This window comes from Nyctibius grandis, chromosome 16 (genome assembly GCF_013368605.1).
Source record: "Nyctibius grandis isolate bNycGra1 chromosome 16, bNycGra1.pri, whole genome shotgun sequence".
NCBI lineage: Eukaryota > Metazoa > Chordata > Aves > Nyctibiiformes > Nyctibiidae > Nyctibius > Nyctibius grandis.
This window is the reverse complement of record NC_090673.1, coordinates 3,420,849-3,434,604: the sequence shown is the minus strand read 5'-3', so window position 1 is coordinate 3,434,604 and position 13,756 is coordinate 3,420,849. Positions and strand designations below refer to the sequence as shown.

General features: G+C 45.4%; 1 protein-coding gene across 1 annotated transcript in view; it reads left to right on the top strand.

The window, feature by feature from the left end:
* COL5A1 (collagen type V alpha 1 chain) overlaps positions 1-13,756 on the top strand; it is a 154,446-nt gene that overhangs the window by 87,657 nt on the left and 53,033 nt on the right. The window contains exons 12-20 of the mRNA XM_068414160.1: positions 910-984; positions 2,540-2,632; positions 5,596-5,652; positions 5,811-5,864; positions 6,500-6,553; positions 7,399-7,452; positions 9,861-9,914; positions 10,840-10,893; positions 12,177-12,221. Of these exons, the coding sequence (XP_068270261.1) occupies positions 910-984; positions 2,540-2,632; positions 5,596-5,652; positions 5,811-5,864; positions 6,500-6,553; positions 7,399-7,452; positions 9,861-9,914; positions 10,840-10,893; positions 12,177-12,221 (540 nt within the window). The remainder of the gene's footprint in view (positions 1-909; positions 985-2,539; positions 2,633-5,595; positions 5,653-5,810; positions 5,865-6,499; positions 6,554-7,398; positions 7,453-9,860; positions 9,915-10,839; positions 10,894-12,176; positions 12,222-13,756) is intronic.

The window sequence follows — 13,756 nt, the reverse complement described above, 5'->3', positions numbered from 1 at the left end:
CAGGCGCTCCTGTCTGTCTTGCCATGAAATGAGCACCAGGCTTCCCCTTGGCATCACTGGGACGTCATCAAGTCACTCTTGCCTTCGGCTCCTTAAGCTGGTGTGAAAATTGTAATTAGGCATGCACATTGAGTAGTTGGATGTCAGCCTCATTTGCATGTAGGATTGCTGGATGAATGTGCAAATTTGGGTTAACTTAAACTTTTTGCCAAGTACGCAGTTGGGAATACAGATGATCTATGGGCTGTCTTAGAAAAATTGGCCTTATTTGATTATTTATAGCTTCATCAATAGATCTTTTACTGCAAACTCGTTTCTTTAGTACAAGTTAAAGATACTCAACTGATGTTAATCAGCACAGCTCCATTGAGATCCTCAGAGTTTTGCTGATTTACAGCTGCTGACAGGATCATTCCATTGTAGATGGAAGTAGCCTCATAGGACTGAAAAAAAAAAAAAAAAAGACAAGAGAGAAAAATGGAATTACCTAGATGACTGAACGTGTATGGAAATGTATTTATCTTTCCACGTTTCTATCTCACTGACCCGAGTTATGAAGTTTCATATACTTTTTTAATAGGTTTTAACAGACCCAATTAAACATTGATTCCATTAACTTGGAACATTGCAGAGACTTTTATTGCTCGCTGGAAAATTGCATATGGCAGACTCTGGAATTATGGGTTCAGGGTGTAAGAAGAGGGAATTACTAAGAAAAATCATGTGCCCCTACAGATGTGCTTCCACAAAATTTGTCATAGCATTGGGATGCCTACATGCTCAATGCTTGTCTGTCAAGATAAGGGAGCCTTTTGGATCATGACATATGCCTTTACAGCCATGACTACTTGTGTGTGGACTTGACTGAAATGATGCTATAGAAGTTTATTTTATTTCTTCTTCTTGTAGGGACCACCTGGTCGCCCAGGTCTTCCAGGAGCTGATGGTTTACCAGGACCACCAGGGACAATGCTTATGTTGCCCGTAAGTACAAGCATAACTAAAAAATCATTTAAATAAGTCGGGATTCTTGGCATTGCTACTGCTTCGTGCCTGTGCTTGCAGAACTCTCCTATCTCTTTTACACCAAGGACACGTTTTCCTTGGTATAAAAGATGGATCCAGATGGTTCCCCTTGTAAATTTACTTTTTGCAAAGCACTAACTTCTTCACTGGTCAAAAGCATAGGGCAGGTAGGTTAAAATTTCCAGAAGTGATCAATAAGGTTAAGTGTTTCTGGCTGGGCATGGTGTTGGAGAGTGAAAGTCATGAAGAAGCAACTGAAGACACCTCCAAGGGCTCGATTTCCAGGCAGGTCCCTCCCTCCTACAGTGAGGAACCTCTAACAGCTCTTCAAAGCAGGTGCCAAATTTGTAAGCACCTGAATGAACTGGTCTCTTTTGATGACAACTGGTTAATGTGCATTGTTTTTTTTTCTCCTACGTGAAGCTAGCAAGTACCAGGTCAGCCTTCTTGGTCCTGGGATGCCAAAGAATGGTTATATTTTGTGTCTGCTTTGATGTAAGAAAACCCTAAGGAAACCAGCTGCTGAAAATAAGTGGTTAGGTACCAAAGAGAAAGAGTCTTTAGTGAAAAACCGCAGCACTCTTGTACGGGCTCCAAATGGTAGGGTGATACTTGTGTAGGTTCCTGGCAGGGTGCCTAGGACAGCCTGGGCCAAGTGCTCAACACAGAGCTTAGCTGGTCATTACAATACATTTGTTGGCCCTTACAGTAACCAACCGTAGGCCTATAAATTGCATCTCTTTGAATCTGCTTGCCAAGTTCATGTGGTCATATACCTAGAGCCAACCAAGCGAAATGCAAAGGTGAAACGGAGGTGAAAGAGCCGTCCAAGTAGGTTCTGCAGCCTGGAGAGTCCTTCTCGCAGAACCCCAAACACACATGCAATTAAGGCAGGAGAAGGGTGTGTGTCCTGGAAAATGGGCTTGTAGCTGTTGGGGGTGGAAGAGGCAGAAGAAAACATTAAAATCCTTCCCTTTCAAGTCTGGGAAAATAAAACATTAATGCTTGGGTTTTTTTAAATCCTTTATGGGCTGAAGGATCCTGGCTTGAACAATAGGCCAAACTCTGCTCTTTGAAGCACACTGCCACACTTGAGAAATACAGCCTTTGTCCCGGGGCAAACAGGCAGCTACAGCCAAATAACCTGATGCAACCCCATCTCCAGGGGTCTCCTGGCCAACAGCATCCACATGGGGAATATCAGGCCTGCGAGAACTTTGCATTTAGTTTTGAACGGTGGTGTGTGAGGTCCTTAAAGTTCAGAGCCTACAGTCCCTCTTACTGTGAGTTATTTTGAGCTGGGCAGAATTTGCTGTGCGGGTACGGATATGGGAAACGGTCGGTTTGTGCCTGTGAAGCTGGATGACCTGAGAGCATGATGGTTAATAGGATGGTCTGGAAGGACAGTGATGGAGTTGGGTTATGCTGAACAGAGCTGTTTAGGAGTCAGGCTAGTGTGAGGGTGGAGGGACAGCAACCCCGTGACCTGCTTTCTCCATCTTGTTCCCATCAGTTCCGCTTTAGTGGAGGAGGAGATGCTGGCTCTAAAGGACCTCTCGTTTCAGCCCAGGAGGCCCAAGCCCAAGCCATCCTGCAGCAAGCCAGGGTAAGTGAGGGCGGTGGGGATGTCTTCTTGCAGCAGGTGCCCAACAAAGTGGAGGAGGACCAGAATAAATGTGTCAGAGAAGGTGTCTTCATACTTGCACCATCGATAGTGCTGGTGGTGGTAACAGCCTCTCATCCAAGAGAGAATTGCTTATGTAGCTTGAGGTGGTGACATCTGGATAATGTGGCCTTTTACTAATGGCCAGCAATAGGCCAGGCCCTAGAAACATGGTTTTACATTGCCTACAGACCTTGGACCAGGCCTTCTGCTGGTACCAGTAGGCATAGACCTGTCGGCTTCCGTAGTGTTTGCTGTTCATGCTGACAGTTTTGAGAGTCTGTATGAAGAGTTGTGGTATGTGCTGTAGGGGTTTTCTCTTTGTGTCTCTCTGCCTCTGTCTCTCTTTCTCTCTTCCCCAGTATATCATAATAATTAAATGTAAGCTGTTCCCAGTTTCACAAATCTTAATAGGCAGACTGCAATTTTCTTTAATATATGTATCTGGAAATACGTGATGACTATCCATGTAACCTTTCTTTTCCTTGGACAACCTTATTGACTGATGATTAAATAATCCCTGGCAGTGTTTATTACGTAGGCTTGCTGGTGAAACAAGACTGGCCATGCACATTCCCAGTACAACTCCTGTTCCATGCCTAGATGAGTAGCTTAGCATATAAGGCTTCATACTCATCCGTTCAAAATAAAATTTTCTAGCCAGTACAGCTTTGAAATTTTTCTTCCATGAGTGCTTGTGTGAAGCAACATTTGATCATTGATATGTTAAAAGCAGAGATGGCAAGAGGCACAATTACAGCAGAAGGGAGCACATGGGGACCCCACAAGGGCCCTCCTGCTGGGTTTGGAGGGACCAAATCCTGGCTGTGAGCACACCTTTGCAGTAAAGGGGAAAATATAAGATAGTTTAGGGAGGCAGTTTGCAAAAGGACACAGCTTTGGGGGCATTGCGCCTCTCCCTGCCAAGTGCAGTCATCCAGGGACAGAGCTTAGGTGTGTTCCTCGGGTCCGAAGCCCACATCTGTCTGCAGCTGGAATGCGTGGCTCAGCCGTAGCCAGTCTGTTATTCAGAGCTGCTGGTGGTCACTTCAGCACAGGCTCTCTGGGCCGGTCTGCTGAAATAAGCCAAAAAGCAATTTATTTCACCCTTGAATGAAATAAATTCCATTGCGGTCCCCAGCTGGGTGGCATGTGCCCTTTTAGGTTTATAACAGAGGGTTTTGGCTTAGCTGGGGCTATTCTGGTTTCCGTCCAACTCCCCTTTACAAAGGAATTTGATTTTATACATATTCAGGTGGCGTACAGGGCCCTGGTGCCACCAACCACTGCATTTGCCTGTCCATTAACCTTGCTCTGAGAATAATATTGTTGGATTATGTTTCTGGTGTTACCTTGTCAGTCTTAATTTCACGGCTGCCTACAGTTTTTCCATCAGCATTTTATTTTGCTGGGAGATAGGGGTTTTGACCAGATGAACATTTCGTGAGAAGCATCTGCTTTCTCAGACTCTCTGGTTTTGTTCTTTTTTTTTTTTTTTCCTGCTTCTTGAAAATTGTGACTTTTATTAAAAAAACAAAGAACCTCCCTCTCCTCACTCAAAGTTCCTTTTCTCTGTTTTTTTTTTTTAATTTTCAGGTTTTGGGAAAAATTTAAAAACCAAACAAATCCTGGGTGACTTTTGGGCTGTAGATGAAAAGTTGAATATTTCCATAAAGGAAAAAAATCCGTTTCTTGGTTAACTCCAACCTATTGTCAGACAATTTCACCTGAGAACCCTGACAGCAAAGCAGACAGAAAAATAAATTGCTTTTTTGTGGGGAAGTTAAAGAGTATGAGAGGAATGGAAAAGGAGTCCTGCGGGGGGAAGGATATCTTCTTTCCTTTTTGGGGTTTGTTTTTATTGTTATCGTTGTTGTTAATTGCATTATTAGGTTGATTTATTCCCTTAAAATTTGGCTTTTATTAGACACCGAACATTGTCCCAGCCGGCAATGTTTCAGAGCATCTCCCTTTAATTGAGTGTTGTAAAAAGATGCCATGTAGTCTAGCATTTGTGCAATATTTATGCCATTCCAAGTGCAATCACGGGTAGAGTTTAATTACTGGAGTACACAGATAATTACAACTCTTTTAAAGTGTTGAATTGTCACAAGGGAACAAGTTGTCCGAGGGATGTTTTAAAGTGTGGACTAGCCCCATTATTCACCGTGGGAATTACTGACTTGATGCATGGTTACATGACTCCTTAGCTATTGAGCTAAAAGCCCCCTGTTGCAGATAGAATTGACATCGTGTTTGCAGGATATTAAATAGTAACCAAAAAAAAAGGAAGAACATTCCTCCAAAATTGAACTCCTAGAATCATAAAGAATCCTCCTAAACTGAACTGGGATCATAAATTTATGTGAACAACCCCCTATAGCCTGTCCAGCGAAAGTTTTGACATTTACCTTTGATAATTTGTTGCCCAAAGTGTCCATTTTATTGTGTCTATGTGTGATGATGGAAAAGGGGATCTGACCTTCAGAGGCAGATTCTCATCTGGTTTAAATGCAGGTAACTCCTCGCCACTCCGTCCGCCCTGGGTCTGGGCCAGGGTGTGTCTGTACACGTCTTTACGGGGGTTTTGTACTTCACGTGCACGGTGCAGAGTGGGTGTACGGGGGGAGGATGCCCACAGGCAGACGGGGTGTAGGTCCATATGTCCTCTCAGCAGACCCATGCACCATCCAGGGGCTTTGCCCATTTGGGGATGCAGAAGGGAATTGGTGGGGCAGCAAGCTGGACGTTCTTGGGTAAATTCATGGAGGGTATGAACATTGCTCCAAGGATTCGTGGTTCTCAGGGCGTGGAGAGAACGTGTGGCTGGTGGCACGATGGTGGCTTTGTCCCATTGCAGCAACGAAGCAGACACCAACTGAGTAAGGTTTCTCTTTCTGTTGCAGCTGGCGCTGAGAGGACCAGCAGGTCCAATGGGTCTGACGGGGCGGCCGGGCCCCATGGTAAGTGAATGGCCAAGCAAGGATGGAGCAGACCCAGCTGGCTCCAGCTCCAAGGGTGATCTGGGTTACCTGCATAAATAGCTCTTTCTTAACATGATATGAATCTTGCCTCTGGATCTATTGTGGAAAAACATAATAGTCATGTTCTCTGTCCAAAGGGACCCCCGGGCAGTGGAGGACTAAAGGGAGAAGCTGGAGAAATGGGCCCTCAAGTGAGTATGGGCAGATTGGGGATCTGGGGGAGATGAAGTTTTGGAGCAGCCAGTCCTGCTTTAGAGGCTGTTGTGAAGGAGCAATTTGGTAACCCAATGTCAGCTGAAAGTAGGAAGGTGTGGGAACATCTGCCTTGTGTATAAATGTCCCTTCAAGTATCTAAATGCAGAGTCGAGACATAATTTTAAGCCAACAGTGTAAAATTCTGCAGGTGGTAGTCCTTTCCTGCAAAGACATCTGTGGAGGAGTCCTGTAAATATGAGATAGTTTGGAGCATGGAGAGGTTGCTAATGCTCAGGAAATTGTTCTTCCAAGCCATAAATCCTGCATTAAGAGAAATTTCCCATTTTCTAATGGTGGGGGAAGTGATTTGTCTCCACCGCGTGGAGCTGCTTGCAGGGCAAAAGCTTCCTCATGGATAAAACATGTGCAGTTCCTGTCCAGAGATGGTCAGTCCTGAGCCTTTCCTCTGTATTTTGAACCACGGGCTCTGCTTGAGGGGTTCACGTCCCGTTTTGTAGCCCTGGTGACCCCCACAGCCCCAGCAGCCCCTAATCTGTGATGCCAGGTGCTGGGTCTGTCTGTCGTGCCTTTGGGTGATGGCATTTCTTCCTCTCCTCTTGCTGCCTTGCAGGGTCCACGAGGCATCCAGGGTCCTCCCGGTCCGTCAGGAAAACCAGGCCGCAGGGTGAGTGTCCTGGGAGCTGCGCTGACGACTGCATTAACTACAACTTCTGCTAGAAATTGTTTCTGCTGCCAAACAATTTCTGAGCGCCGAGAGCGTTGCACAAGAGCAGGCTGGTGGCCAGCCGGTGGCTTGTCCAGGACCTCTCTGTCCATCTGGGCAGATGCAATTGAGGATGAGAATTAAAAGCCGGGCAATGTGGGGACAACTGCAAGTCCACGCTTCCCACTCTTTTGTTGTCTTTGGTTTTTTTTCGCTCTGCGGCATTGAGGTTGTAGCTGCATAAATGCTCTGGGCTGGTTTGGACAGTCCCCAAGTCTCAGTAGTGCACAAGGAAGATCCAGTCCCCAGAGGGTTTCTGGAGCTGGTATAAGTCATGCTCCCTCGCGCTGTCGACATCCTCAATGCTGATTTTTATTTTACACCATCCTCTGGCTCGGTGTGATTTGGCTTGCCAGAGGAAGAAACGAGAAAGTCTTTTATGTGACCCACTTCTGACTTCCTTAAAAAAAAATTTACTCATTTCAATTTGTGGACATCGTCATTATCATATCTTAAAATGTGCTGGAAGAGAATTATTTCAAATTAAAATCAATGACCATGTCCCAGCATCCCACGTAGTTGAGCAGCTTCGCTGTTGTTTGTCTCACAGCCCTCATTAGCACCAGGCTGAGCCCAGGATGCTGCTGCAAAAACAGACCAGCAATTTTTCCCTTGTCAAGGGAAGCTGCTCCCCAGCCGGCGAGCTCCGACTTAAATAAAACTTCACTTGGCCGCAGACTGAAGAGCAGATGTCCCTGCGGTCCTGCCTTACCCTTTGTATTTGACTTTGCTTTTCTCTGTTGCAGGGACGAGCTGGCAGCGACGGTGCCCGGGGAATGCCAGGCCAGACAGGACCAAAGGTAGTGCCACGTATTTCTGTGCTTTTGGAATCTGCACCTGCTTTTTAGCAAGCGTGAACTGAGGGACCCTTGGCAGAAGGAGCCCACCTTGCTCGGAGGAGGTTGTTGAAATGGCCCAGTGACTCCTGTGAAGTCATGAGCTCCACGTTTGAGAGAAGGAAGTTAAATACACACCTAGAAGGCAGAATAGCAATCTTTCTTTGCTTTTCCTTTTATTTCTTTTTATGCAACTTTTTTAAATTGCTGGATCCTCTTAAGAATGAAATATGTTCCCTTGGCTGCAGTTGTAGAACAAATAGTTTGGAATCCCAATTATAAAAAACAAACATGAATGAGCAGTTGGAAACATCCTAAAATATAACTACCAAAAAAATACCTGTGAACTGAATGAGGAAGTGTAGAAGGCGTGGTGAGGAATTTTAATGCCCTGTATTCTTATTTGAGACAAAATCCCTTCATTCAGCTGTGATCTGCTGGTATTATCAAGCAAGCAAGAAGCTGTTCCACTGAAATTGAATGCAGAGAAAGTTTGCTCAGGGAAGCACATATTAGAAGGTTTAAGTACTTTATTATGTAGATACTTAAAGCTGGAATAGATGGGGAGTTTTGGTACAGAGACAGGAGATTGCAAATCATTTATCCAGTAAAGTGCTTTAATGAGCGTCAACTGCCCTCAAAGGAGTGGATGCCAGGGAAGAAGGGAAAACAGAATAATGAGCAGCGCTGGAAAGGTGAAGGAGATTTGCTGTGAGCAGAGGCAGAGCGATGCTCTAGGACCTGCCAAAGGGAAAGAGCTGTTGGTTACCCTGGGTGCACCTTGGCCAGCCTTGGCCAGATGGATCTGTCCTCCAATCTGCTCGGGTGTAATCGACGTTCCTTTCCTTGCTAATAGGTAAAGGATTTGTGGAAAGAAGGAGCTGGTGCTATTTTCACATACCATTAATATGTGAAAATACAAGTGGCTTCAGCTCTTTACAGAGAAAAAGTGACTTTTCTGTCTACTGGGTGGTGCTCACTGCCTTCTGCCCTGGGCGTTAGGAGATGATGTCACCCCTGATTTGCAAACACCCCTGAGTCTTCTCTCTTTCCCAAAGAGCTGAGGCTTTCAGGAGAAGGCTGTTTCTGTGCATTCCTGTCCCCGTTTCCCCCCAGAACACAGGAGACTGGAACAGGGCACAAGTTTGGAGAGAAACCCTATTGCGACTGGCCATGGTTCACCATGAGCTCTCCGCATACCGACCCAGCGCAGCTGTGTGGGCATGGGCGAAAGCCCTGGGCAGGCAGGCTCCTGCTGCCCGCCTGCTCTAGGACTAACGGGGCTTTGCTTTTTCTTCCTCACACTTGAATTTCTCAATGTTGCTGTTTCCTTTGGGAGCACCCACAGACCTGGGCAGGGGACGTTTGCACAGTCATTTGCAGGCAGATGCTGGCAAGAGCTGCCTGCGCTCTGCCAGCGTGGGGTTGTGTGACTTTCTCAACACGGTGCCAAGCACAAATTAACACACTCTGCCTTTTTACAGAGCTCATTATTTTGGGCTTGGCATCACGCTTCCAAAGCTCTGGTTGGCCCAGAGCTGCATTTACAGCAGCTGGCAGTGGCAGGAGCTAGTGGAGATGTGTAAGAGAAGAGGTATGTTGGGAGCCACACTTGCCTTGGTTTGCCTCCACAGTATCAATAGTTTGGGGCTATATATCCCCTATACATCCCTGGTCTCGCCGCTGGCTTTGTGCCCGCTGAGGCTGGGGTCAGGCAGAGCAGGCTGCTCCTTGCAGCGTAGCGGGACGATGCCCCTTTCGCAATGCCCTTAAGCATCCATGTGAAGTCACCAAATTTACCAGCTGATGACTTTCCTTTTCAGGTCAAACCAGATCTGTCTTCTGACCTTGACTGCATTAAGACAGCTTCCAGAATTTATTTGTATATATATATTTGTTTCCTTGGAGTGTCCAGGAGGGTTAAAAGGGTGTATGGGATGGATTGCAGAACAGCTCAGGGTGGTGTTTGGGGACCTGTTGGCAGGTGTGGGAGTACTAGTGTCCAGTTTGCTCAGCAGTGGGTTGTTGTTTGTAATTCCATGGAATTAAAAATAAATTAATAAGTAACTGGATTAGAAGAACTTGTCCAGAAGTGAGATGCTTTAGATCATGGAGAAGTCACCCAGAGAACCTCTGAAATCCACATGGGAAAACATTTAAAACTGTAGGTGCTGGGGGAAGAGGGAGGAGGTAAAATGACTTTGAGCTTTTTTTTTTTAATCTATAACTTTGAAATCATCACTGGTCTGATGGGAGGTGAAGGCTGAATGTCTGAGGGAGAAAATCAATCCGTCCCTGGCACAGAAAGGAAACAAATCGGAAAGATGTTCAGCAGCAGGTGGAAATGGGTACTAAACTGGTTTTTCTTTTAGGGTGACCGAGGGTTTGATGGCTTGGCTGGTTTGCCTGGTGAGAAGGGAAATAGAGTAAGTTATCTTCCACTTGTCTTTTGGCCATGGTCTGTAGTGAAACCTTGGCAGGAGGAGGTGGCTGGGAGGTGCTGGGAGGAGGGCAGCTATTGTTGGGGATGAGCCACAATGGTGCAATTAGGATAAGATGAGAGTGTCCCATAACAGCGTGTGGGATGTCAGAGCATCCCTCCCAGGCACAGCATTCACATCCTGGGAAGCTGCAAGATCCTTCTGGGACTGCTTGAAATTGGGAAGCGGGGGGAAAAATTGCCTTAATAAAATGCAGACTAAAGAATAAAGCAAGAAGCACAACCTGCTTTTAGACAGTGCAGTTATGGATGGAAATTGCCAAAAATTATAATGGGATTCTTCTCTTTGCTTTCTAATTAAACAATGGGGAAAAAATACAAGAAGCCAGTTATTTTGGCAGGCTGTTCATGCCTCCCCTCCCTAGAGAGTGCAGCCATTGCTTTGTAAAGCAAGGGAGTGTTTGAACAGTGGAGGTTGCATCGTGATTACAAGCTACACAGGAAAGGGAAGATGGTGCCTGAGAGGGATGCTTAATCAGCCAGAAATGGAACAGCATGCCTTGGGTAAAGCAATAACTGCGTGCAGAGCATGAGTCTCTCTCCTGAAGGAACTACAGTGCCTGCTTGATTTCCAGACCCCTGCAGAGGTGTCACCAGTAAATCCAGTGAGCTCTAGCCCCAGGAGGCCGTTAGTCTGTCGGTGCTGGAGCCCACACATGGCTCTGAGTAGGCAGGGAAGGGCTGCTGCTTCAGAGAGCACAGGGAGACTGGAACCGTGAGGCTGTGAGGACCTTCAGCACAAGGTGCCGACAGAAAAGTCAAGCCTGTTGCTTGGTTTCTCAATGTTACCCAATGTTTTCTGTTGCCAGAGTGTCTGCCTTCTCTGAAGCTTTTCTGTTGTTTCTTTGTAGGGTGAGCCAGGCCCCCATGGACCCCCAGGGGCACCTGGAGAGGATGGGGAGAGGGTAAGTCTATCTCTGGATTCAGCAGTCCTTTGAATTCATAACTAACTCCTGTAAACAAGAAGCAGATGCGATATCAGCCAGAGATGTGGCAAGAGCAGCCAGCACTGGCATGTCATCTGCTGCTGATCAGCAGCAGCAGCACCCCGTCCTTGGGTCTAGGTGTGCAAACTACCACTTCTGATTTTCTAAGATCCAGTAAATTGCAGCAAGACTTGGGGAACAGCAATTCCAGACAGATGTGGGAATCAAAGATTAAATTGTTCACTTCTCCTTCCACACCGTTTAGTCAATAGTTAAAGGCCTTTAGGAAAGCTCAAACTAAGCGATTACAGGTCTAGGAGGGCTGGTTTAAGAGGAGAGATTGAAAATGCCGAATCCATAGCTGTGAGGAACGTGTGGTTTAATTGGAGGAGCGAGTATGGATTTCCCAGGCTCTAATCCCCCTCCACGATGTTTTCCTTCCACCTTTGGCTATTTATTTCCCCTGTAAAGCACAGATAATAACACCTTACTCACCACGAGGTTGTGAGTGTTAATTAGTTGCGGCTGTAAAGTGCTTTGAAGTTGAAAAGACCAAATCTGTATCTTGTGGGGGAAGAGCAAGTGTCTGGAGAACTTTAATCCTAGAGAGAAAAAGAAACCATTCGAGGTGTGTGGGGAGAGAAGCTCGGAGGGCATAACTGGGAAGAAAAGCATGAATTTTATCAGCAGAAGAGGAGGGTTTACAGGGGTTGGCTGCTGGGATTGATTTCCTAAGAGGGAGCCGCAGGTTTTGGGTGATTTAAAAGCAGCTCAGGGGAAGCACCATCTAATACTCTTGGGGGATCAGTGGGGCATCAGCAGGAGATGGGAGTGGAGGGATGAATAATTACCCGTGTGCTGCCTCTGGTTTATCTGAGGAGCCCTAGTTTGGCTGAATCACATTCTCCCACACTGGCTTCCCTTTCAGTTCAGTACTAAACTTTGCGGTTATTGACTTGCATGCCCTGAATTGTTTCTACAATATCTTGTCTATTAGCAAAATCCATCTTTATAAACATCGACATGAATTATGAAGTATCCTTACAACATTTCTAATCCTTAGTAAATTCTGCACACGCAGTATTAGTCTCCAGGCTTACGAGATCTTCCTTATGCACGGCTACCCTTTTATTACTCCAGGGAAGCTGGTTTTCTGTGTGATTATTATTTAACAAGAATGAAACACCTGTGATGTGACTGAAATATAACTGGTTTGTTCTGTCTCTTTTGCTGCTTCTCTCTGCGCCTTTGCTGCTGAGCAGGGAGATGATGGAGAAGTTGGACCCAGAGGTCTACCTGGAGAACCTGTGAGTATCTCCTCCTTTGGCTTGATGCTTTGGTCAAGGTCTTGGTACAGTAATGGTGGTTTAGGGGTCCCGTGGGACAGCTCTTCTGGTGCAAGGACTGAGCTTCCCTTTCTTGAAGATCCATGTGAACAGTTTAGAGAGTATCTGTGCTGTAACAACTCTCTTTTGTTTTGTTTCACTAAGATGGCTGTCAAGAAGAGAAGATGCTTTCTGGGGATTTTAGTTTGATTGGGGTTTTTTTTGTGTTCTTTTTTTTAATGAGCAAAATTCTCATTGATTCTTTTTGCTCACTGGCTAGTCTTTGAAAAAAAAGTAATTATAAATGTAGAGCTTAGCTTAGATTGGTCTTGTACCTTTCCTGCATGTATCCTTCTTCCTGATGTGTTATTTAGGATTCAGGTAAGTAGGCTGGGGTAGAAATTACGCGTGGTAAACATATGTGAAATACAATTTTTATGAGTGTTCGTCGCAAACTCCAGCAAGAAAAGGTTTTGTCTGCTAATGCGCAGGTAACAGCAGCAATTAGCCACGCAGCTCCCTCGCCCACACGCTTCGTTCTGTGTAGTGTGAGTGATCCCTTTTAGATCTCAGGATGAAATCTTGGCCGGACTGAGCTCAAGGGGACTTTTAGCCCTGACTTCAGTGGGGTCAATATTCTGTTCACAGTGCACAAAACTTCACAAATCTGTAGAGCTGGTCAATGTTTGGGCCTCCACATGCTGCTAACAGGGGAACAGCTGAACCAGGGCTAGCGATGGAGGGGGTTCCTAGTATCAATGAAGTGAAAAGGAGGTGCTAGTGTTGTTGGACAAAAGTGTCCTGACCAACCCAAAGAAATGCTTTCAGGGAGTATTTTCCTGAAAAGAAACAGTTGGGTTGTCAGTTTGAGACTCTGAAAGCAATTTTTCCCCCAATACTGAGTATTTTTTACTTTATTGGTAATGGTAAACTCTGTTTCTGGCTGTCTGTAGATTGTTGTGTGTAGTACAGTTGTTGGCTGCTTATTTAATCCAAAATGTGTTTCCTTTGTTATGAAAGGAACATTAACTACCTATCATTTACCATCAGCTTTGCTTTCAAAACATCTTATTTTGTTGTTGTAAGGCCCAGCGTGGTGGCCTGAGAGTAATTGATGAGAACTGTTGGACATACTTCATATGAGAAAGGCAAGGGTTGGCATTTACGGACTCACTGGAACTAAATTATAGACGAGATGTCTGATTAACTTCTGGGAAAGATTAATCAACCCAGCTATCTCCTTAGCACATGTCTAAGCAATAACTTATGGGTTATTAACTTCTGAAAAGCATTTATGTGCTCAGGTAACATGGTAACAAAAGAACTTAAGTGATGATAATGCATGCAGGGAAGTTTATTTTTATTTCAGCAACATGAGTAAAAATATCTGTGATGGCCTGAGGAAAGGTTTAAATTGCATTACAGGAAGCTGTTTGTCATAAGTATATACACCCTAAACTGCATGTTTGCCTCTTTCTCTGCCCTGAGCCAGAAGGAGGGTCTTACCAAACGTAATG